Source organism: Phocoena phocoena, chromosome 15 (assembly GCF_963924675.1).
Source record: "Phocoena phocoena chromosome 15, mPhoPho1.1, whole genome shotgun sequence".
Taxonomy (NCBI): domain Eukaryota; kingdom Metazoa; phylum Chordata; class Mammalia; order Artiodactyla; family Phocoenidae; genus Phocoena; species Phocoena phocoena.
In genome coordinates this window covers 46,224,112-46,250,985 of record NC_089233.1, presented here as the reverse complement: position 1 = coordinate 46,250,985, position 26,874 = coordinate 46,224,112, and the positions used below count along the sequence as shown (strand labels likewise).

General features: G+C 37.7%; 1 protein-coding gene across 1 annotated transcript in view; it reads left to right on the top strand.

Annotated features, from left to right (window-relative positions):
• Nucleotides 1-26,874, top strand: part of MACROD2 (mono-ADP ribosylhydrolase 2) — a 1,967,591-nt gene that overhangs the window by 1,179,155 nt on the left and 761,562 nt on the right. The window contains exon 6 of the mRNA XM_065893095.1: nt 1,995-2,116. Coding sequence (XP_065749167.1) covers nt 1,995-2,116 — 122 coding nt within the window. The remainder of the gene's footprint in view (nt 1-1,994; nt 2,117-26,874) is intronic.

Below are 26,874 nucleotides of genomic sequence, written 5' to 3'. Positions count from 1 at the left end.
GCCCTGGAAAAACAGGGCGCAGGTTAATCTGTGGAAACTTAGGCCCATGAGGGACTCTGCAAACCTTAGGTTTAGTCAAATGTATTTTGGAAACAGAGCATTCTGTGTTCATCACCCCCCTCCCTTGTGGAGACTCACAATTCATTGTAGCATCCTAAGTGTCCAGAGGAACCCTACACTAAGGTAACTGATTGACTTAATCTCACCTGGTGATCCCCAAATTTAATTGACCTTTAAACCCATATCTTACTGAACCTGCTTTGGGACATCCTGTTGCAATTCTTATTACAAAAACAATATTAGTGTGTGTGTGTGTGTGTGTGTATGTGTGTCTGTGTGTCTGTGTGGTTTTGTTTTGTTTTTTGCTAAATACAACCTAATCTCCCTTTATCCTCTCGTTCTATTAATATGTCGTAGCGGTTCTCACTTTAAAGCCAGGTTTGTCTGTGAAATAACATCTGCATAAACTCACTAATGAGGTTTCTGCCTATTTTTGATAACAAGATATCATCTTCAACATTATCTGACAAGGGTTTAAATACTGTTTAAAGTCATTAAAAGTTGAAATCAACATTTGGGGATTTTCTCAACATTAAATAATACTCTCAACATTTAGCAGACAATTAACAAAAATCTTTCTCTTAGTGATTTATTTTCTGCCATTTAAATTTCATATGCAATTTAAAACTATTCCATAGTCGCATTTTGGTAAAGCGTTCTTATTCTCTTGTTACTGTTTTTGAAATTAAGTGGTACTGATTAGCCAAAGCAAGTCATTTATTTTCATTATAATACTCTAATGACAAAATTTCTTTTTTGATCAAAGTTGATTAGTTATTGTTACTCACATCATTTAAATAAGTTTATAATCCAGATTAACAGGTAAGACTGAGAAGCAGGAGTTACAAAGCATTTTCAAGTAATTTGTATTCAAATTTGGTCAATTTCTTACAACCATTATTGACTTAAAATGAGGACAGTTCTATTTAATTAAGTTCCTAAACTTAAATGTTTATGGATACCACAATGACTGGTTTTATATGCCAAAACAAAAATTTTAATTTTGTGTTTTAAATATAAATAGAGGATGAAAAGTACAGATTGATTTTTGAAAATTTTAATATAGTGAAAAACAGAAGTTAAGTAATTATTAGGAACCATTATCCCCAGCATACCTCACGTGTGTGAGGATAAGTAGGTTACATTGTAAATTGGTAGGGATGTTTAAAAATTATTCCTTTTATAACGCATATATATGGAATCTAGAAAAATGGTACAGAGGAACCGCTTTGTGAGGCAGAAATAGAGACACAGATGTAGAGAACAAACATATGGACACCAAGGGGGGAAAGGGGTCGTCGTGGTGGTGTGATGAATTGGGAGATTGGGATTGACATGTGTACACTAATATGTATAAAATAGATTACTAATAAGAGCCTGCTGTATTAAAAAATAAATTTAAAAAATAACCCTTTTAGTGTTATTACTGATTATTATAAATTCTTTTGCCACATTTCCAGGAACTTGCCCTTCTTTATTTTGTACAATGCCTGATACTGTTGTCTTATTTATAAGTAAGGTGATGTGTAACTTCACATCAAGTGATTGGTACTTCCTTCCCATGTCAATTCAGAATGTTCATTTTGTAGGCAACTATTTCTCAGTTTATTTCCCACTGAGGATTTGTCTTCTGCCAGCGTGCCAATTATTCACACCTTATATAATCTGTTATGCTTGGATCTGACCAGTAGCGATGGAACAATTTACTGGTAGGGGATTCCTTTTCACAATTATCACCTTCCTGGAAATTTGCCTACTTTAAAAAGCTGTGCTATCAAAAATCTTTTACCAGAGAAGCGTTTGCATCATCAGTATTTCTTAGCTTGCTTGTCTCCAAGCTCCAACACAAATACCTAAAATAAATAAAGCACCAATTATGTGAAAAGTGAAAAATATCTTGCTTATCCTATTTTTCCTTCCTTTTGTATTTACAGATGTTATCCATACCGTAGGACCAATAGCCAGAGGCCATATTAATGGTTCCCACAAGGAAGACCTTGCAAATTGCTATAAATCATCTCTGAAACTGGTGAAAGAAAATAACATCCGATCAGTTGTAAGTACTTTTATGCTTCTTATTTCTTATTCTTTTTCAGCCTCTTTATACTGGAAAATCAATCTTGTCCAAAATGAGGGTAGAATATCATTTCTATAATTCTAAAAGCTAAGTTTAACGACCTTAGTACGTGACGTAGTCTGTCGGTTATCGTGACTCCACTCGTTTGTATACCCTAAATATTGGCCTAATTGTTTTAGAATTTAAAAGTATAGAGTCCCAGAACTGGAACCATCACATCTAATTTATTTTCTCCTTGTTGCCCTTATCTTTTGAAGAAAATGTTTGTGAGTGTGTGTGTGTGTGTGTGTGTGTGTGTGTGTGTGTGTGTTTTAACTTGAAAGATGTTATTCTTTTAGATTGATTTTGGTCTTCCTAAACTAATACTCTGTAGTTGGGTATGCCACATCCCTTCTTAGTTCTATCAATTTAGATGGGAGAGTTCAGAAAATGTGGATCTAATCTATTTCCTTAGCAGTAGGCTGAGATGAAAGGGGGTCTCCTCTAGCTGGATTTGGAGGTATTTATTCACCTGCTTTTCTTTTGCAACATGCCCTACATTTATTACATCTCAATTACACCAGTAAAATAAAACTATGAGAAAAATGAGAGTGTAAATACCCAATCGTAAGTTAATTTGGGCAGAATCCCTTGGGTGTTTCAGATAGATGTTAACCTTGCCGAAATCATGGAACAGGAAGATAGTTAAACACTTGACTTCTTAGCAGGCTGAATGGATCAGCATTGCTTGCGAGTTCACAGAAGTGGTGGTTTTATTATTTGCATGAAGGAGCATTGAGAGTCAGACACATTTAGATAACCCTGGATGGTTGCTGTACTTTTCATGCATGATTATAATTATGAAGTGCCTTTTCCAATGTGAGTTTGCTTAAAATAAGACAACTTTTTTTCAAGCCAATTATACCGCCTTTTACATCTTTGCCTACTTGTTAACAGAGCTAGATATTTCATCTCACTCTTTGATTTTTAAAAATTTTCTCTTTGCAAATGAATCAATAAGTTAGACACTATTTTGTCTTAGAGGAGAAAGCTGAAGTTCAAAGAGGGAGCAAAGTAAGCTACTAAACCAGTTGACTCATTTTGTTCTCTAAAGGAAAATAACAAAATCAAAACAGTGTGCACTTTCTGGGAATAATTAAAATTTTGTCAATATAGCTTATTGATTAAAAGAGGCAAATGGGGCTGAAGTGCTAAGAAAAATGGATATGTATAGAAGTTTCCAACTTGGGAAATATGGACCTTGCGACGTGAAGAGAATATGCTAACAAATTCACTGACATCTCTAATGATTTTCTTGAAGTCAGTAAAAAGTAAGAAGAAACTAGCCCATTAGAAACAGTGTAAAAACATCACCCATCCTTTTAACAGAAAAAATAAACATCCCTAACTATGATGACCTTAAAATAATCATATCTGCTGTTACTGTACTTGCTACCATGAGGTAAAGAGTGGAAGAATTATCGACTAAGTTAAATTAACTTTTATCAGATGCCCTACAATGTGATACTCTAGTCATCCTGAGATTGGAATTAGGTCTATTCTATGTTACCATGTTTGATGATGATTTTGAGGGGTTAATTACATGTTGCTTGGATAAAATTAGCACGTGGTGGCACTAAACTGAAGTCATTGCAATGTTAGTAAATAAAAATGGAGATGGAAAATATCTGCAAAATATGAAGGAAAATGTCCAGCTAAATTAATCACCACGTTCTTACATGGTTGACTGGAGTTGCCATCGAATATCTTGTCTCATATTCTTTAAAAAAATCTGCCTTCATTACTTCTTTATTTCTTTTCTTTTTTTTATCGAACAATATTGACTTACAGTGTTGTATTGAATATAGTTCCCTGTGCTATACAGTAGGACCTTGTTGTTTATCTTGTTTATATACAGTGGTGTATATCTGCTAATACCAAGCTTCTAATTTACCCTGCCCCTTTGGTAACCATAAGTTTGTTTTCTGTGTCTGTGAGTCTGTTTCTGTTTTATAAATAAGTTCATTTGTATCATTTTTTTATACTCCACATATAAGTGATATCATATGGTATTTGTCTTTCTCTGTCTGACTTACTTCACTTAGTATGATAATCTCTAGGTCCATCCATGTTGCTGCAAATGGCATCATTTCATTCTTTTTATGGCTTTCCATTTTGTATATGTACCACATCTTCTTTATCCATTCATCTGTTGATGGACATTCAGGTTGCTTCCATGTCTTGGCTATTTAAATAGTGCTGTTATGAACACTGGGGTGTGTGTATATTTTCAAATTACAGTTTTCTCCAGTTATATGTCCAGGAGTGGGATTGTTGGATCATATGGTAACTCTATTTTTAAAGGAAGCTTCATACTGTTCCCCATGGTGGCTGCCTTTCTTTCATTTCTTGCAGGAGGAAATGGGGCTTTCTACTTTATATGGAATGGAATGTCATGTTCTTGACCAACATTAAAAAAAAAATGATGCTAATGTCATCAAATCCTTGTCATATGGGGGGAAATGGAAAATTCTTAGAAATGTTATCATGACTGGATACATCTTTTATTGTACAGGCTTCCACTTTATAGACGTTACTATAGATGGGGAGAGATGTCGGATATCAAAACCCTGGTTAGTAAGACGGAAAATAAAGTTAACTTGAGCTCATTTATATGCACGTCAAAGAAAATTTCTCATAAACCCTTTTATCAGATCAGCTTAGTGTGACCATGGAAAAGTCATGTCAGTATTTTGTAGCCTCAGTTTCCATATACAAAGAATCAGTAAATTATTACTGTCTAAATCATGAGGCTATTATGGGGATCAGTTGAAATAATGGATGTAAAATAACTGGAAAATGCATTCTCTATAAAAGTATTTGATAATATTACTTCAAGTGTAAGATATTTTCACAGTTTATGATTTGGCAAATTTAGGACATTGAGATCATTCTTGCTTTGATATTCTGAAACCCAGACCTCTAGACATTATCATATCATTTCTTGATGTTTTTATACAGAAATAAATTATCATGAAATACCCAGTTAGTATATTTGTAAAGGAAAATCTCAAGTTTTTCTTCCTCCTATGTGGGGAAAAATCTCATTCTTCCCTAGTGTGTGTTCCTTCCCTGTGAGTCTCCTTTACTACTCACACAGAACTGTTCGCTCATGACATTTCTGGTCACCAAATGTGTGGAGGTTTTTCCCACATTAAGCAATTATCTGCAACCCCACCTAGGTGTCCTATAATTTAACTCAGTTCTGACACTGTGTACCTGGAGATAGCGTCAGACCCCATAGATTCAGGGCTCAGTCCCACAAGACTGCCACCCCTCCCCCGCCCTTCACACACACCATTAAGATGCCAGTTGCAAGCTCAGGTTGTCACCTATGCTTCTGACCTACTAGCTATAGATTGGAAGGTCCAACGACCCTCTGCTTGGGTTCAATTAACTTGCTAGAGCAGGTCACAGAACTCAGGGAAACACTTACATACATGTACCAGTTTATCAAAGGATGTGATAAAGGATTCAGATGAACAGCCAGATGAAGGGATACATAGGACGAGGTCTGGGTGGGTCCGGAGCACAGGAGCTTCTGTCCCCGTGCAGTTGGGGTGGGTTTTTATCCTCCTGGTGTGGATGTGTGCACCCACTGGAAGCTCTCCAAACCCCAAACTATTGAGGTATTACGGAGACTTACTCACATAGGCATGATCAATCATTAACTCCATTTCCAGCCCCTCTCCCTTGTCTGGAGGATGAGGGATGGGAATGAAAATTCCAAGCTTCTAATCATGTCTCAAGTCATCCAGAAGCCCACTCAGAGTCAATTCATTAGGACAAAAGATTCTTCTAGTGCTCTAATCACTTAGAAATTTACAAGAGTTTTAGGAGCCCTGTGTCAGGCATGGGATCAAAGACAAATTCTAAAACAAAAGCTGCTCCCATGTTCTTATCACTTCAGAAATTACAAAGGTTTCAGGAGCTCTGCGCCAGTAACTAGGGACAGAAACCAACATATATTTTCTATTATCTCATACTACTGTGTTTATTTAGGCAGTTAAAACTATTAATGTTGCTAATAATGATTAATATCATCTTATTCATAATCATTAATAATATCATTGTTAATATTACCAACTCATGTGTGTACGGACAGCACAGAACATGCCACAAATCCTTATTGCTCAGTAGATGCACTGAATTGAATTAGATTATACTAATCTTGTCACCACATGCAACTGTCTTAAATTTGTAGTCTAATTTTTAACTTAAAAAAATACTCTTACGTTATCATGGTTTCTTCCACTATGTGTTGTTTTACAATAAAGCTACCAAAATAAATAAGGAGTAACTAGCTAAGGTGGGGTAGCAGATGTGTAACAAAGTGGCTATAAGGCAGTGTGGTAAATGCCATAAAGGGAATGTATTACTCTACTGGTCTGGATCAGCTAGGCTGTGCTACACCTACAAATAACCTCAAAATCTTAGTGGTCTACATTCAGAGACCCTGGCATATTAGGCATCGCATTGTCTCTGGGCTCTGCTATTTGGAGCTGACAACCTCCTCAGCCATGGAACTTTGCAAAATCATGCATAAACCTTTTACCGTCTCAGATTAGAAGTGACACACATAATTTCCGCTTCCATTTAATTGGCCAGAACTATTCACATAGTCCTGCCTACCTGCAAGTGGGCCAGGGAAATGTCTGTGAATAAGTGAAACATTTGATGGTACCACTTTTCTGCCAAAATGAAGCCAAAGGCTTTGGGGTCACAGCAGAGGGGTCAGAGATGTATGCTTTACTCTAATTTCTCTGAAGGAATGTATTCTTCAAAATTTTGCTGGCGGTAAATCAAATAATATGATCATATATTTATTTAATAAATAATAAGACCTACTGTGTTCCAAGACATTTTTAGATATCTCCTAAGACCTAGAGGATATAATGTTTACCTTCAAGTATATAATTTGTCTCAATCTCCTGACCATCCAGACAAATAAATAGACCAGATCGTCATGTCCATTGTATGATTTGAGAGTACTCTCTTGTTCTCTCATCACTTTTAAATATCTTCTCATGGAAGCCTGAAATTCTGTAATTAATGAGTAATTTATGATGGTCAGGAATTGTTCTTTCTCTGCAATTTTCCTTTAAAATGCAAATACTCAGGAGATCAGCAGATGATTAATTTCCTAATACCTTAATTTGAAGAAATTTATCAAATTACTTTTCACTTTGGCAGGATAAATTAGAGGACAATAAAAGTACCAAGCACTCAACCTGAGGGAGAATTGGAAGGGAGGTTGGGAGAAACAGGAAACAAAGTGGGGTACAAAGAAATTTCACTGACCTTCTAGTTGTGCTAAAAGGAGATACTTTTTAAATAGAGAAGAAGGAAAAGCAAGTCGCATAATTATCTAGGAATAAGGTAGTTATTTGGTTACTGGATGTGACATTTGTGGATACAATATTTTGCTATGAAAAAAAATTATTCCTTTTATTAATTTAGAAGAAAAAATTTCCTTAAATTTTTCTCCTGTATCCATTCTTTTGGTAACTTTTTAAAATATGTACCCACATGTTTGCTTTAGGTTGTAAAAGAATAAAAATAAATTAATCAATAAATCTAATGGTTCATTTTACAGTGGCAGCTCTCTTCTATGAATTATTAATTAGAACAGCTTTATTAATACCAAGGATGTTTAAATTTAGGGTTTTAATCATGCAATCTCACCATAGAGAGTTTCAGGTGAAAAATCTGACCAATCTTTCATGCGTCCTAGATGTGGTTTGTGCAAGTACCTTATTCCGTCCAACTTACTTCAAACATTGATTCAGTTATTTTCCTCCAACCATGAGTTCCCCTTGGGCAAAATTCAAATGTATGCAAATTTACTTTGGTATACATTCTTGACAACCTTGAGAATGTTGATTCCAGTGTAAGCAAGAAGCGTAAGTCACCATGTAGGTGATAACTAGAAATAGAATGAACTGGAAATGGACATAGGGAAAAAAATGAAAGAAAAGTCAAGGAGGGTGCAGATTTTCTCAGTAAAACATTGGAAAAGATAAAGGTAGATGTCAAAAAATAGATCCAGGTCTTAGAACCACAGTATTCTAATGCATGTAACTTGAGAAATGAATAAGCAGTTGCTCATGAAGTCAAGCAACTGAATGATTTTGATTTCTAGGACAATGTTATGTCCTGAGAAAATGAAAAGGGTGTTGTGGCACTGGAGGAGGACTGAACATATACAGAATATCCTTTTGAATGTATATTAGCTAAAACATGCAAATGGAAATTGTTTATATTGGTGAAACCTCAGGGGCAGAGGTAGGGTTGAAGACAGGAAGGAAAAATTTCTGTGGAGAAAGGGCTGGTAAATAGAGGTTAATAATACTGTATCCATTATCACTAGATGCTGATGTAGAGTTATTAAAGTAGCATAGGTATTATCTTATATGTCATGCTGCTTTTATCGTTTTTTGTTTAAGTGAACATGGAAATATAAGGATTTTTATGTTATTATTGACCTCTATTTCTCTCTCTTTTATTTTTTTTTTTACAATATGATTTAAAATTTCTCAATGTCAAATTCTTTTACCACCAGGTTCAATTTTAGGAACCTAAACCATGCTGTTCAAAGTGATCTCTTCTCTCAGCATCAGTTAAAAGGCATAAATTCATGTTTGCCAGTGATATTAGGTATTCAAGAAAACTGCTTTTAACTGACAAAATATAGTGTACCCAGTTTGACATTCTTAGAGTGAAAACATGCAATAAAAAATAGATGTTTTCATTAAAATGATTAGGATGTGAAAATAAACCATATTTTATGTAGGTTAAAAAATGATTTTCCCACGAGGTATAAGTAATAATTGATATATGAATTTGGTAGTTTTCTGTGATTATGGGCAGACTAAAAGATAGCTGTTTGTTTGAATGGTGTATACCACTGTGGTTTCCATATGAGTGTGATGCTAAGTGAGTTATGGACTGAAAACAATTGTAAATCTTCACTGGTAGGAAACATCCAATGCCCATAGAGTTGCCTCAAAGCTAGATGATGTTCCCTCCATGAGTCATAAGTTTTGAGAAGTAATACTTTCCAGTGGAAGAGATGCTGGACCTATCGTACCTCTAGGCACTGTGGCAGTAAGTAAGTTTGGAATTCTGCATTTAATTGTTTCACTGTGGTGTAGGTTTTCCTTTTAAGACATAGTCAAGTGAATCTTATTTTCTTATACAAGTTCCCTTCTGAGAGGGTTGCCATGGCAATGAGTTCTCAGCCTCAAATTCTTAAATGCTGGTTTTATTTCATTATCTGAGTTTCCATTACAGGCCACATCAATCAATGCAATCCTTTCTACAAGAAGACTTCTGCAGCCTTAAAAAGCTGACCCTTTAATTTGTTACCTCTGCTCCTCCGACTAACTTGATATCACAGTTTTTTTTTTTTTTTGTAGTCAATGTGTATATCATTTTATTTTATTTATTTTTTGACATTGTTTGAGATTTTATTTTAATCTGAAGACAACTGAAGTCATATTTTCAGCACTTTAAAATGGGATTAAATAATATAATTTTGTTATACCATGTAGCCTCCATGCAAAATAGTGTATCTGTCTCCATGTGTGTGTGTGTATATATATATATATATATATATATATATGTGTGTGTGTGTGTGTGTGTGTGTGTGTGTTTGTGTCTATATCTATCTATATCTATATCTATCTATATCTGTCTATCTATCTATCTATCTATCTATCTATCTATATATCCTACTGGTTCTATTTCCCTGGTAGAACTCTAACCAGTACAGATTTTGGTATCCTTATATCTTTTTTCTTTGTTTGTTTTCACATGTTTATTGGAAACTTGGTGTGTTAGTTTCTGCTTTATAACAAAGTGAATCAGTTATACATATACATATGTTCCCATATCTCTTCCCTCTTGCATCTCCCTCCCTCCCACCATCGCTATCCCACCCCTCTAGGTGGTCACAAACCACCTAGCTGATCTCCCTGTGCTATGCAGCTGCTTCCCACTAGCTATCAATTTTACGTTTGGAAGTATATATATATCCATGCCACTCTCTCACTTTGTCACAGCTTACCCTTCCCCCTCCCCATTTCCTCAAGTCCATGCTCTAGTAGGTCTGTGTCTTTATTCCCGTCTTACCCCTAGGTACTTCATGACCTTTTTTTTTCCCTTAGATTCCAAATATATGTGTTAGCATATGGTATTTGTTTTTTCTCTTTCTGACTTACTTCACTCTGTATGACAGACTCTGGGTCCATCCACCTCACTACAAATAACTCAATTTCGTTTCTTTTTATGGCTGAGTAATATTCCATTGTATATATGTGCCACATCTTCTTTATACATTCATCTGTTGATGGACACTTAGGTTGTTCCATGCCCTGGCTATTGTAAGTAGAGCTACAATGAACATTTTGGTACGTGACTATTTTTGAATTATGGTTTGCTCAGTGTATATGCTCAGTAGTGGGGTTGCTGGGTAGTATGGTAGTTCTATTTTTAGTTTTTTAAGGAACCTCCATAATGTTCTCCATAGTGGCTGTATCAGTTTACACTCCCACCAACATTGCAAGAGTGTTCCATTTTCTCCACACCCTCTCCAGCATTTATTGTTTCTAGATTTTTTGATGATTTCCATTCTGACCAGTGTGAGATGATATCTCATTGTAGTTTTGATTTGCATTTCTCTAGTGATTAATGATGTTGAGCATTCTTTCATGTGTTTGTTGGCAATCTGTATATCTTCTTTGGAGAAATGTCTATTTAGGTTTTCTCCCCATTTTTGGATTGGGTTGTTTGTTTTCTTCATATTGAGCTGCATGAGCTGCTTCTAAATTTTGGAGATTAATCCTTTGTCAGTTGCTTCATTTGCAAATATTTTCTCCCATCCTGAGGGTTGTCTTTTGGTCTTGTTTATGGTTTCCTTTGCTGTGCAAAAGCTTTGAAGTTTCATTATGTCCCATTTGTTTATTTTTGTTTTTATTTCCATTTCTTTAGGAGGTGGGCCAAAAAAGATCTTGCTGTGATTTATGTCATAGGGCGTTCTGCCTGTGTTTTCCTCTAAGAGTTTGATAGTGTCTGGCCTTACATTTAGATCTTTAATCCATTTTGAATTTATTTTTGTGTACGGTGTTAGGGAGTGTTCTAATTTCATACTTTTTTTTTTTTTTTTCTGTACACGGGCTTCTCACTGTTGTGGCCTCTCCTGTTGCAGAGCACAGGCTCTGGACGCGCAGGCTCAGCGGCCACGGCTCACGGGCCTAGCCACTCCACGGCATGTGGGATCGTCCCAGGCTGGGGAACGAACCCGTGTCCCCTGCATTGGCAGGCGGACTCTCAACCACTGCGCCACCAGGAAAGCCCTAATTTCATACTTTTACATGTACCTGTCCAGTTTTCCCAGCATCACTTATCGAAGAGGCTGTCTTTTCTCCACTGTATATTCTTGCCTCCTTTATCAAAGATAAGGTGACCATATGTGCATGTGTTTATCTCTGGGCTTTCTATCTTGTTCCATTGATCTTTATTTCTGTTTTTGTATGCCAGTACCATACTGTCCTGATTACTGTAGTTTTGTAGTATAGTCTGAAGTCAGGGAGCCTGATTCCTCCACCTCTGTTTTTCTTTCTCAAGATTGCTTTGGTTATTCGGGGTCTTTTGTGTTTCCATACAAATTGTGAAATTTTTTGTTCTAGTTCTGTGAAAAATGCCACTGGTAGTTTGATAGGGATTGCATTGAATCTGTAGATTGCTTTGGGTAGTATAGTCATTTTAACAATGTTGATTCTTCCAATCCAAGAACATGGTATATCTCTGCATCTATTTGTATCATCTTTAATTTCTTTCATCAGTGTCCTATAATTTTCTGCATACAGGTCTTTTGTCTCCTTAGGTAGGTTTATTCCTACATATTTTATTCTTTTTGTTGCAATAGTAAATGGGAGTGTTTTCTTAATTTCACTTTCAGATTTTTCATCATTAGTGTATAAGAATGCACGAGATTTCTGTGCATTAATTTTGTATCCTGCTACTTTACCAAATTCATTGATTAGCTCTAGTAGTTTTCTGGTAGCATCTTTAGGATTCTCTGTGTAGCGTATCATGTCATCTGCAAACAGTGACAGCATTACTTCTTCTTTTCTGATTTGGATTCCTTTCATTTCTTTTTCTTCTCTGATTGCTGTGGCTAAAACTTCCAAAACTATGTTGAATAAGAGTGGTGAGAGTGGGCAACCTTGTCTTGTTCCTGATTTTACTGGAAATGCTTTCAGTTTTTCACCATTGAGGACGATGTTGGCTGTGGGTTTGTCATATATGGCCTTTATTATGTTGAGGAATGTTCTCTCTATGCCTACTTTTTGCAGGGTTTTATCATAAATGGGTGTTGAATTTTGTCAAAAGCTTTCTCTGCATCTATTGAGATGATAATATGGTTTTTCTCCTTCAATTTGTTAATATGGTGTATCACGTTAATTTTTGGCATATATTGAAGAATCCTTGCATTCCTGGAATAAACCCCACATGATCATGGTGTATGATCCTTTTAATGTGCTCTTGGATTCTGTTTGCTAGTATTTTGTTGAGTATTTTTGCATCTTTGTTCATCAGTGATACTGGCCTGTAGTTTTCTTTATTTGTGACATCTTTCTCTGGTTTTGGTATCAGGGTGATGGTGGCTTCGTAGAATGAGTTTGGGAGTGTTCCTCCCTCTGCTATATTTTGGAAGAGTTTGAGAAGGATAGGTGTAAGCTCTTCTCTAAATGTTTGATAGAATTCACCTGTGAAGCCATCTGGTCGTGGGCTTTTGTTTGTTGGAAGATTTTTAATCACAGTTTCAATTTCAGTGCTTGTGATTGGTCTGTACATATTTTCTATTTCTTCTGGGTTCAGTCTTGGCAGGTTGTGCATTTCTAAGAATTTGTCCATTTCTTCCAGATTGTCCATTTTATTGGTATAGAGTTGCTTGTAGTAATCTCTCTTGATCTTTTTTATTTCTGCAGTGTCAGTTGTTACTTCTCCTTTTTCATTTCTAATTCTATTGATTTGAGTCTTCTCCCTTTTTTTCTTGATGAGTCTGGCTAATGGTTTATCTATTTTGTTTATCTTCTCAAAGAACCAGCTTTTAGTTTTATTGATCTTTGCTATCATTTCCTTCATTTCTTTTTCATTTATTTCTGATCTGATGTTTATGATTTCTTTCCTTCTGCTAACTTTGGGGTTTTGTTGTTCTTCTTTCTCTAATTGCTTTAGGTGCAAGGTTAGGTTGTTTATTTGAGATGTTTCCTGTTTCTTAAGGTAAGATTGTATTGCTATAAAATTCCCTTTTAGAACTGCTTTTGCTGCATCCCATAGGTTTTGGGTCGTCGTGTCTCCATTGTCATTTGTTTCTAGGTATTTTTTGATTTTCTCTTTGATTTCTTCAGTGATCACTTTGTTAGTAAGTAGTATATTTTTTAGCCTCCATGTGTTTGTATTTTTTACAGATCTTTTCCTGTAATTGATATCTAGTCTCATAGAGTTGTGGTTGGAAAAGATACTTAATATGATTTCAATTTTCTTCAATTTACCAAGGCTTGATTTGGGACCCAAGATATGATCTATCCTGGGAATGTTCCATGAGCACTTGAGAAGAAAGTGTATTCTGTTGTTTTTGGATGGAATGTCCTATACATATCAATTAAGTCCACCTTGTTTAATGTATCATTTAAAGCTTGTGTTTCCTTATTTATTTTCATTTTGGATGATCTGTCCATTGGTGAAAGTGGGGTGTTAAAGGCCCCTAATATGATTGTGTTACTGTTGATTTCCCCTTTTATGGCTGTTAGTATTTGCCTTATGTATTGTGGTGCTCCTATGTTGGGTGCATAAATATTTACAATTGTTATATCTTCTTCTTGGATTGATCCCTTGATCATTATGTAGTGTCCTTTTTTGTCTCTTGTAATGGTCTTTATTTTAAAGTCTATTTTTTCTGATATGAGAATTGCTACTCCAGCTTGCTTTTGATTTCCATTTGCATGGAATATCTTTTTCCATCCCCTCACTTTCAGTCTGTATGTGTCCCTAGGTCTGAAGTGCGTCTCTTGTATACAGCATATATATGGGTCTTGTTTTTGTATCCATTCAGTCAGTCTGTGTCTTTTGGTGGGAGCATTTAATCCATTTACATTTAAAGGAATTATCGATATGTATGTTCCTATTCCCATTTTCTTAATTGTTTTGGGTTTGTTATTGTACGTCTTTTCCTTCTCTTGTGTTTCTTGCCTAGAGAAATTCCTTTAGCATTTGTTGTAAAGCTGGTTTGGTGGTGCTTAACTCTCTCAGCTTTTGCTTGTCTGTAAAGGTTTTAATTTCTCCATCAAATCTGAATGAGATCCTTGCTGGGTAGAGTAATATTGGTTGTAGGTTTTTCTCCTTCCTCACTTTAAATATGTCCTGCCAGTCCCTTCTGGCTTGCAGAGTTTCTGCTGAAAGATCAGTTGTTAACCTTATGGGGATTCCCTTGTGTGTTATTTGTTGTTTTTCCCTTGCTGCTTTTAATATGTTTTCTTTGTATTTAATTTTTGACAGTTTGATTAATATGTGTCTTGGTGTATTTCTCCTTGGATTTATCCTGTGTGGGACTCTCTGTGCTTCCTGGACTTGATTAACTATTTCCTTTCCCATATTAGGGAAGCTTTCAACTATAATCTCTTCAAATATTTTCTCAGTCCCTTTTTTTTTTTCTCTTTTTCTTCTGGGACCCCTATAATTCGCATATTGGTGCATTTAATGTAGTCCCTGAGGTCTCTGAGACTATCCTCAGTTCTTTTCATTCTTTTTTCTTTATTCTGCTCTGCAGTAGTTATTTCCACTATTTTATCTTCCAGGTCACTTATCCGTTCTTCTGCCTCAGTTATTCTGCTATTGATCCCTTCTAGAGTATTTTTAATTTCATTTATTGTGTTGTTCATCATTGCTTGTTTCCTCTTTAGTTCTTCTAGGTCCTTGTTAAATGTTTCTTGTATTTTGTGTATTCTATTTCCAAGATTTTGGATCATCTTTAGTATCATTATTCTGAATTCTTTTTCAGGTAGACTTCCTATTTCCTCTTCATTTGTTAGGTCTGGTGGGTTTTTACCTTGCTCCTTCATCTGCTGTGTGTTTTTCTGTCTTCTCACTTTGCTTATCTTACTGTGTTTGGGGTCTCCTTTTTGCAGGCTGCAGGTTCGTTGTTCCCATTGTTTTTGGTGTCTGTCCCCAGTGGCTAAATTTGGTTCAGTGAGTTGTGTAGGCTTCCTGGTGGAGGGGACTAGTGTCTGTGTTCTGGTGGATGAGGCTGGATCTTGTCTTTCTGTTGGGCAGGTCCATGTCTGGTGGTGTGTTTTGAGGTGTCTGTGGCCTTATTATGATTTTATGCAGCCTCTCTACTAATGGGTGGAGTTGTGTTCCTGTCTTGCTAGTTGTTTGGCATAGGGTTTCCAGAACTGTAGCTTGCTGGTCGTTGAGTGAAGCTGGGTCTTGGTGTTGAGATGGAGATCTCTGGGAGACTTTCTCCATTTGATATTATGTGGAGCTGGGATGTCTCTTGTGGACCAGTGTCCTGAAGTTGGCTCTCCCACCTCAGAGGCACAGCACTGACTCCTGGCTGTAGCACCGAGAGCCTTTCATCCACACGGCTCAGAATAAAAGGGAGAAAAAGTAGAAAGAAAGAGGATAAAATAAAATAAAGATGAAATAAAGTTATTAAAATAAAAAAAATTTAAGTTAAAAAAAAAGTACGGATGGACAGAACCCTAGGACAAATGGTGAAAGCAAAGCTTTACAGACAAAATCTCACACAGAAGCATATACATACACACTCACAGAAAGAGGAAAAGGGGAAAAAATAATATATCTTGCTGTCAAAGTCCGCCTCTTCAATTTGGGATGATTCGTTGTCTATTTAGGTATTCCACCGATGCAGGGTACAAGTTGATGGTGGAGATTTAATCCACTGCTCCTGAGGCTACTGGGAGAGATTTCCCTTTCTCTTCTTTGTTCACACAGCTCCCGGGGTTCAGCTTTGCATTTGGCCCCGCCTCTGCGTGTAGGTCGCCGGACGGCATCTGTTCTTCGCTCAGACAGGACGGGGTTAAAGGAGCTGCTGATTCGGGGGCTCTGGCTTAGGCCGGGGGGAGGGAGGGGCACAGAGTGCCGGGCGAGCCTGCGGCGGCAGAGGCCGGCATGACATTGCACCAGCCTGAGGCACACCCTGTGTTCTTCCGGGGGAGTTGTCCCTGGATCCTGGGACCCTGGCAGTGGCGGGCTGCACAGGCTCTGCGGAAGAGGGGTGTGGATAGTGACCTGTGCTCGCACACAGCCTTCTTTGTAGCGGCAGCAGCAGCCTTAGCGTCTCATGCCCGTCTCTGGGGTCCGCGCTGGTAGCCGTGGCTCATGCCTGTCTCTGGAGCTCCTTTAAGTGGCGCTCTTAATCCCCTCTCCTCGCGCACCAGGAAACAAAGAGGGAAGAAAAAGTCTCTTGCCTCTTGGGCAGGTCCAGACTTTTCCCGGACTCCCTCCCGGCTAGCCGTGGCGCCCTAACACCTTCAGGCTTTGTTCATGCCGCCAACCCCAGTCCTCTCCCTGGGATCGGACCAAAGCCCAAGCCTCAGCTCGCAGCCCCGCCCGCCCCGGCGGGTGAGCAGACAAGCCTCTCGGGCTGGTGAGTGCTGGTCGGTACCGATCCTCTGTGCGGGAATCTCTCCGCGCTTTTCCCTCTGCACCCCTGTTGCTGTGCTGTCCTCCGTGGCTCCGAAGCTTCCCCCCTCCGCCACCCGCAGTCTCTGCCTGCGAAGGGGCTTCCTAGTGTGTGGAAACCTTTCCTCCTTCACAGCTCCCTCCCACTAGTGCAGGTCCCGTCCCTATTCTTTTGTCTCTGTTTTTTCTTTTTTCTTTTGCCCTACCCAGGTATGTGGGGAGTTTCTTGCCTTTTGGGAGGTCTGAGGTCTTTTGCCAGAGTTCAGTGGGTGTTCTGTAGGAGCAGTTCCACATGTAGATGTATTTCTGATGTGTCTGTCGGGAGGAAGGTGATCTCTGCATCTTACTCTTCCGCCATCTTCCTCGAGACCCCTGTTATCACAGTTTTCCTAGCCAGTTCATCTCCAGGTACCCTCTTCTGCAGAGCCGTCAGTTTGATCTTCTCTTCCGATTTTTGTAAGCAACATCTAGTCTTGGTTTTCAGTTCTCTCATTTGAAAAGGATGATGCTAAGTCTCTGTGTCTTTCCTAGCTGGGGTTCTCACAGCTGTGTGGCTAATGATACTATTAATAAATAACAAGAATGAAAGTATCTTTACGTTTGTGCTTCACTTTACAGTTTACAGCAATGTGTTTCTATACATCACCTTGTTTGTTATTCAAATTCTCTAACTAGCTCCCTGTATTTCTTTGATTTTGCCAAGGAGGGGAGAAAAGGCTAAATGAATACTTTTCCTTCCTCTTTCTTCCCTATCTTCACCTTTTATGAGATCTCCTAGTTGGGCAGAGGGGTACGAAATACGTAATAATACTCTCATCAGGTTATTATTGCTGGGAATGACAAGTGACCAAGGATGGAGAGAAGAGATGAGAAGGAAGGAAAGCATGAAATGATGGTAAATTCACAGATCATGCTTGGCAAACTTATACTTCTAAACTTATATTTTCATATATGGCACAATTTGTGTCTTCCAATGGCCACATCAGAGAGAGGATTTGAGTTAGAAGAAATCAGTCATTTAGCCATGAAATATAGTAATAAGAATAGCTAGTAAAAAAAAAAAAAAAAAAAAGAATAGCTAGTAATTTTTCACTTTGTGACAGGCACTGTATTTCACTCATTTAATCTCAGAGCAATCCTGAGACTGGGTTTTTCCCTTTATAGATAGGGAATGTGAGCCATAAGGACAATAAGTAAATTGCCAATAAAATTCCAAGCTCTCCTCAGGATTGCTCTGAGATTTAAACTGAGCCTGAAATACAGTGGCTGTACACAAAGCTGTTAAACATTACTAGCTCTTCTCTTTTTTTTTTTTTTTTTTTTGGTCTAAATTGTTCTCAGTAGTACTGCCTTGTAGGGAGCATTTTGTGAGGGTAGTTTTGGGCAGTCACAATTGGGGGGGTGCCAGTTCAAGGATGCTGCAACGTGTGGGCTGACCAGGCACATGTTGAGATAATGTTTTGCTGGACAGTCATGTAAGTAAAAACCTATTTATAAACAATAGTGTACATAAAAACAGTCTTTTTGCTCTTAATATATTCCTGAACGACCATGAAAGTTAAGGGAAGTTTGCACTTAGTTTGCTCAGAATTTTCCAAGAGTGCCTGAGAAAATCAGCCAATCATGATGACCGTGCCATTTGCGGTAGCTGGCAATGCATCCCACCTGTTTGAGTCTGCGTTTGCAGATGTTCTCTTGAGGCTGGTTCCAGGTAGGGAAGCAACTAGTTGACTGCTTCATCATGTGCTACTTTATTCATGATGTGTGGCATTAGGCACACCTAATCATACCTGAGCCTTTACACGTTGAAAAACAGAATTTTACTATGTCACTTTCCTTTTATATCTCTTTCATATTACTCATGGCATTATGTTGATTTTGAAAATTGACGTATTTTCTTGACTTGGGTTCCCCCCCGGAAGCAGACCCTCAGAGAAAGATTTGCGTACAAATACTTCATTTAGGAGAAAAACAGGAAGCACTGGCAGAGAGTAGGGAATGAGAAAGCGACGGGAAGGCAACCAAAAGTCACATTTTCAAGCAAGTTTCCTCTGTGGGCAGCTGAGGTTCCTTCCTGCTGGGGGGCTCCAGGAGACCAAGTAGAACATACCTAGGAGTTGTCCCATCTGAGGGATGAGAAGAACTGGGCTGTTTATCTTCCACTTCCACCTCTGGTTGGCTGAGGACTGCTCCTGGGACATTAACTCCCCCCTCACTTCTTGCACGCTTCTTGACCAGACTGAGAGAAAGCCCTGAGGCAGAGTCACAGGAAGGGTGTTTGCTGGAGGATGCTGTGGGTGGGCATATACTGGGACGATGAATTCTTGGAAGATGTGACTGGGGCACTGATACCCTCTGCCTGCTTCTTGTGGGTGAGTTATGCTACCTGTAGATGTCACCTCAGCAGAGTCAAGAGGGCTTTACAGAATATTTATTATAAAAAGGGCATGTTGGGTCTGATTGAATTGAGAACCATTGGCTTAAGTGAAACTGAGTTTCTGATAGAACAGTTTGCTAGACACAAGTTTTCTAAAGATTTTTATTCTTGAACTCAGCCATCCAAATTTTCTGCTTCTTTAAGTATGTGTGATATAAATGTCATAAAGATGGTGATTAATGAGACTAGTGTCACATTCTATGGAATGCACGGAGTTATGAAAGTGAGTGTAATGCTTGGATAGTGGAGGAATAGTATCACAATATTATGTCACCTTGGTTAATTTTTTTCTCAACATTTCATAATAATAAACTTTGATTCATCATGCAAACTCCAAAAGAGTTGGCCACCTAAGGTTGGCTGTATGTAAAATCTTTCATCAATTAGGAGACTCATACTGGCAGAGAGCAATTTGATTAGCAGGTTACCTTTGATTTTATTTCAATATAAGCAGTCTTTCAAATTATCTTCCTTAAAAATTTTAGAAAATACATTATCTTATATTTTCTTCAAGAGTCTTACAATATGATCAGTTCTTTCTGTAAGAGTGTTTGAAAAATTTTGCTTCATCTCATCTAACGTTGAAAGGATTATTTTTAGTCACTTGTACATTCTGCAGATGTATATCTACTAGAAAAAACCAAGGAAAATATGTTTAAAGTGAAAGTATAAAATAATTTGGCTAGATTTGTCAACTTGATTACTTTTAGTTCCTTTATCAGACTAGGGAACATTCCCAGGAAAATCATTAATGGTTTCTACAGCAGTGTCTTTCAGAGGAAATACTAGCCCAGGACACTGTCAAAGAAAGTATATTACAGTGCTATTTGTATGGAAACTGTACACAGGTTTGCAATGCAAGCTTTCGTCTTGAGTGTTTTATTTTTCCCTGACCTGAGCAACAGTTATTAGATCACTGTATCATGAGGAAATAGTCAATTCAGAACACGGACCACAGAATTTGGTTTGAACAACGGGGTAATTTTGGCATATATCTAGAGGGTTAATAGTCTAGAGCAAAGGCAATGGCTTTAAACTGTCCATTTTTTCTTGCAAATGTTCAGATACGGTTTTTTATAGAAGAGCAATTTCAATGAATGGAATCTAAGCTATTCTTAAGCTGTTGAACTGAGACACTAAAAGAGCAAAACAAAACCAATAAAAATCTTAAAATAGAAATAAATCTGTCTGTATCAAGAAAGCTCTCTAGACTTGTTTATGTACAATTCAATAGAGTTGCAAAGAGGACTTATTTATTTATTTTTAATGGAAGCATCATGGTTTATTCAGTCAAGGGGAAAGAAACTAGGGGAAAGAGAGGGGATAGTTTAACATATTTGGGCTGGGTGACAAGGAGTGGAAGAACCACCTATATTACTCCTGGTGACACAGTGCTTCCATGCCTTCTCTCTCTGCCATCTCAGCCTTTTCTATTACAGTGTGGATATGAAGACCAGAGTTGAGGTATGAGCCAGGCAACATGGCAGATGGTATCTGGGGCCAACAACACACACCTACTCTATGATAAAGACACAGGGGCAAGAGTGCCTGGCTAGTAGCTCATCAATTAGGTGATGAACAGCATCTGTATTTCTAAGTCAAAGCAGATGTAGGGCCAAATGAGACCATGATGGATATCATGAATAGGAAGTCACTTTAGAGCTCACATTGCTTTCACCCTAGAGGTGGCCCTTATCTCTTTGTATTTCGAGATAACACTTTTGTTTGTTTCATACATTTTATCATGGATCATACCTTAGAGGTTATTAACTTATAAATGTATTTGACATTCTATGAATCCTACCTATATCTCAGAATCTACCTTCTTAGTTTTTATCATTACTCAACACGTGAGTTTCATATATCCCATTTGTTTTTCTACTGTAGAAGAATTGAATATTCTCAAATAACACAATAAATACATTACACTTTTTGGATTAAAAGAGATGACATATGAATTTTGTAATGGGGATGGATGGGTATGTGGGTATTTATTACAGCCATCCCTCTATATCCTCAAGGGATTTGTTACAGGACCCCCACAGATACCAAAATTAAAGGATGCTCCAGTCCCTTATATAAAATGAGTACTGTCAGCCCACCATGTCCACCCACCATGTCTGTGGGTTCTGCACCCACAGACATGGATGGCCGACTGTGCACTGTTTCCTGTATTTTTTGTGCATGTTTGAAATTTCCCATAATAAAGCAAACTTGAATGTTTAAAAATATAAAAGGCAGTGATAAATATTAGTATGGGGCTTCCCTGGTGGCACAGTGGTTGAGAGTCCGCCTGCCGATGCAGGGGACACGGCTTCGTGCCCCGGTCCGGGAAGATCCCACATGCTGCGGAGCGGCTGGGCCCATGAGCCATGGCCGGCTGAGCCTGCACGTCCGGAGCCTGTGCTCCGCAACGGGAGAGGCCACAACAGTGAGAGGCCTGCGTACCGCAAAAAAAAAAAAAAAAAAAAAAAATTAGTATGTACATCCAAGGATTTTCATGAAGCTAAAATAAAACAATACTTATGAAGTGCTTAGGAGACTGCATAGTAAGGTTTATTAATGGTAGTTTATCCACCATATATGTATTGAGCAACTAACACGTTCCAGTCACTGTTCCAGGTTCTTGGGATATGTTGGCCCTTGTGGAGCTTACATTCTACTGGTAGTAATTTTCACTCTTACTATTAGATGGTTTTTTCTGGGGAGATGGGGTTCTCATATGAGAGTGTGGCCAGCAGTATGAGTAAAGAATAAGTGCCATGTTCGACAACTTAAAGTAGAACCATTTCTCCATCAGGTCCATGCTTAATGCAAGAAGCTAAGCTATGGATGGACCTAGAGACTGTCATACAGATTGAAGTAAGTCAGAAAGAGAAAAACAAATACCGTATGGTAACACATATATATGGAATCTAAAAAAAAAAAAAAAGGGGGGTTCTGAAGAACCCAGGGACAGGACAGGAATAAAGACACAAACATAGAGAATGGACTTGAGAACATGGAGATGGGGAAGGGTTAGCTGGGATGAAGTGAGACAGTGGCATGTACATATATACACTACCAAATGTAAAATAGATAGCTAGTGGGAAGAAGCCACATAGCACAGGGAGATCAGCTCGGTGCTTTGTGTCCACCTAGAGGGGTGGGATAGGGTGGGTGGGAGGGAGACACATGAGGGGGGATATATGGGGATATATGTATACATATAGCTGATTCACTTTGTTATACAGCAGCAACTAACACACCACTGTAAAGCAATTATACTCCAATAAAGATGTTAAAAAAAAAGCTAAGCTATATTATTTTTACCATCAACAAAACTGTAATTAGATCCCTCAAGACATGTATTAAACATTAAGGAAAACTATTAACTTTATAGTGGAGAAATCCAGCAGATACCACCTTAAGCAGATTAACCACCAGTAATAAGACATATCAAAATCAGGAGCCTCTTGATGTGATGGAATAAGAGGGGTACTTCATCACTGCCGTGGTATTTTTGCCAAAAAGGTATGACCTCAGTCCAAATATGAGAAACCATCAGGCAAACATCAGGTCAATATAGGTGTATCTTAAATTATCCATATATATGCAGTAGGACCAGCTTATACTGGCTTGTAAGAACTGATACAATTTCATGAATTTTGTAAGCCAGTTGTTAAAACATAGCTTTTATTAAAAATCAAATTATACAAAAATTAAATTATATCTATCTTGACACTCATCACTTCCTAATTAGTTTATTACATTTTACTATTATGTATGCTCTTGGGTTTATTTATGTCTATGATAACTGAATGGTAGAAATGCTCTGTGCTGGTGGCTGCTGTACATCTCTTCCTAATTCCATGTTCAGTGACATCACATAGGTAGCTTTAAATTGGCCATGGTGAGAGTGTTTACACCACAGAAATCAACAAATGCTGTAAATCAGGGCTTGGTTTATTGTTTTGCTGATTGTCTTGACTTAAGGAAATGATGAAAAATGTTAATAAAGCAGATTAAATGTGTTGTGTCCATAGCTGTTATATTGTGAAAACCACAAGAGATTGCAGAAATATTCCTCCAGTATTTGAAAGCTATTATTCTATTCAGCAAAGAGGCTGCTCACTTATTAACAAATGAGTGAAATTCTGATATATGTCTTTGTTATTTTGTTTTTGTCTTATTTGTTAATGTAAATGAAAATATTAACCAGCATTGATATTGGAACTACACTCATTTGTTAACTGCTATAGTAATATGGTTATGTGTGTATTTTAATACTACATATAGTATATATATGTACACTATTATATATATTATATGTGTTTCTATATAAAATTCTGTGTATATAGCATATATAGTATGTATATATATACATATATATAGTATATACATATATGTTTTTTGTTTTTGTTTTGTTTTGTTTTGTTTTTTCAGTACACGGGCCTCTCACTGTTGTGGCCTCTCCCGTTCCGGAGCACAGGCTCCGGACGCGCAGGCTCAGTGGCCATGGCTCACGGGCCCAGCCACTCCCCTGCATGTGGGATCTTCCCGGACCGGGGCACGAACCTGTGTCCCCTGCATCGGCAGGCGGACTCTCAACCACTGCACCACCAGGGAAACCCTACATATATGTTTTTTAAGGAGTCATAGATTACTAAAAATTATTTTAAAATTTTCAAGTGCTCCCAACTTTAGAAACAAAGTTTCATGGATAATGCCTTTAAAGATTCTAAACATAGTAACTGTATTTCAAAATAAAAACTATGCTGAAGAGTGAAAAAAATACAAGGATGCCCAATAATACCCTGTTTTTCACTGAATACTAACTATGTTTTTCTCTTTCAATTGAGCTCTCAAAAAGCAAACTGTTTCACACAGATGCACTAATAGCAAGTGCACAATTTCTGGTGCCCCAGCTTTGCAGCATGTGCTTCACACATGTTTCTCTGCCCACAGGCTGATCCAGAACTAAGGGTATAGGCAGAGGGGACAATGAGATGGCCTCTCAAACCTCATAGAAACGACCACATCTGCTTGTAGATCAGATACATTCTTTTAAAAGGAGTGTGAATCTACATGCCTCACATTCTAACACACATGAGCCTAGCAGAGCACTGCAAACTACATGCAAGTGTGCGAGCTAAATTTGAATTTAACTTCCTCTTGCAAAAGGCGAAGAAATGGCTCTGCCCCGTTTGCATAAACTAAGGGTTCCTCGTTATGCCTTTCAGGGAAGAGTAACTGCTCTGTGAATATTTTCTGCTCCCCATTTTATAAAAACTTGCTTACCTGATTAACTATAATCGCCACTGTTCCAATCGTATATATTCATGGGTATTTGTGGGTCAAAGTTGGAGAGACAGAAAGGCTAGCTCACCTCTAATGTCATACAGTATTTAGCCTCTGGAGTAAAACGTATCTCTTTCCTTCTACTTTCTACTGGTTTAGCATCTATGATTTATCTTTTTCATGCTATAAACATTAGAACAAAGATGCATTAGCAATATTAAGGTGGTCTTATTACTGCTTATGTAACAGCAACACAAAGGCAGAATCTGGTAATTCTATAGTAAGTGGTGGTTTTTGTATCTGGCAAGCCGGGATACTGAAGGAGGGTTTTCCCGTTGGATCTTAAGGCACGGAAGGCTTCGAGGTGTGGAGTGTTTGTTGGTTCGCTGCCTCACTGATGCCCAGATTGATCTTACTTACGTGGCTGAATAGGCAGACACTCCATCCCCTTCGTACCACTTCAAGTGCATCCTTCCAAAAGTTAGCATTTCTGGACAAAAAAGCATAACATTCCTAGAGAAAGGAGTCCTGACAGTTTTCCTTTGCTAAAAAATCTAAATAAATCTGAGGTTCTGATTTTACTTTCATTGTTAGGAATTGTAACTACCTCAACTGCAGTAGAGCATATTTTTAAAATTACAGGTAATTAGAAACCTTCTTTCTCTTAAACAGTGGTAAAGAAAACTCTGCCAACATTTCTTTGTGTTACTAAAAAATCTAATGCATCAGGCAAGAGATACGAAGTAAGCACACACTTGCCACTATTTCCAATTAGCACACATTTGAATACGGTAAGCCATTAGTTAGGAGAATTATTTCAAATTCAAGCTCAGCAGAACTCTCCGTAATATATACCTGTGACAGTATCACCAAAATATGACGTCATAGACTTGCTGTTAATAACTCAGGGATGTGTTGTGTTAATGTGAAACATGGGGAATAAGCAACTGAAAGGGACAATTCCATATTTATTGCATGCCCTTATTTATTTTCCACATTTCACTGTTTTGATTTTAATGAAACGGGGAAAACTTTCTCACAATGCGGTCTTAACTGCCTTCTTGTGAAGTTGACTTCTTCCAGACTAGAAATGTTCATTCGGTGTGAGGATTCTGACGTATTGCATCAACACCCTTCTGCTGCTTTAAACAAGAAAATATATTTAGTCCATTTCCTATGACAAGTGAGGGGATGCTGTTATGATGCTCAGAATGTATTTATATTATTTCTGTTAGAAAAATAAATATGAGAGACTAACTTAGGGGCCAGACACTGTCGATTTTATTGTTCTCTTCACACAACCTGTATGACAGCATCTCTGATTTTGACAGTTTTGGCTTAAATAATAATCCAATGAAGGTCCACACTTCAAGTATGTATTTTTATAAGGACCTATACTATAGGGAAAATTTTAAAATACTGTGCTTTGGGTCAATTTAAGAAGTGTGAAGACTTGGATACTTCAGTTTTAGGCAATCTGTACCTCCTTCTAAAATAATCCTGATCTGATGGCACGAGTAAAATGTCCAGATCTTGGGGACCACAGGCTAAAATCACATCATAAATCAATCTGAAGAACTACGAAGACATACTTTTAATGCTAACAAATCATCTTCTCTCATCATCAAAGTTATTACTGTAATTTATGTTCAGCGTTTTTGAAAGCTTCTATTGGTATATTGGTATTCTGTTGAGTACGTCGTTAAACCAGTAACATAATGAATGGGGCGCACATACGTGGATGTGAATGTGCGTGTAGTGTTCACACACACGCGTGTGTATGTGCATGTTGTAAAATTCACATCACTCCCTGAGTTGTCACACCTGAGTTTTTTTAAGAGCATCACTATGCCTTTATAACATCTTAATGTTTATATGGTTTCAAAATGACTTGTGGTATCACAGGAAGAAAGCTGGCCTAAGAATTTGAAAACTAATATTTGAGTCCTGGCTTTTCTAATTAATTGCTGTGTAGTCCCATCCTTCTTTATCTGTGAAGTGGGGATAATAAAATCTGCCTTTAATCATATCAATGGAAAAGAATAAGTGTTAGTGAGGATGTGGAGAAATTGGAAACCTCATACATTGCAGTGGGAATGTAAAATGGTACATTTGACATGGAAAACAGTCTGGCAGTTCCCAGAAGTTAAACATAGAGTTGTTATATGACCCAGCCATTCCACTCCTGGCTATCTACCCAAGAAAGTTGGAAACATATGTCCACATAAAAACTTGTACACTAGGGGCTTCCCTGATGGCGCAGTGGTTG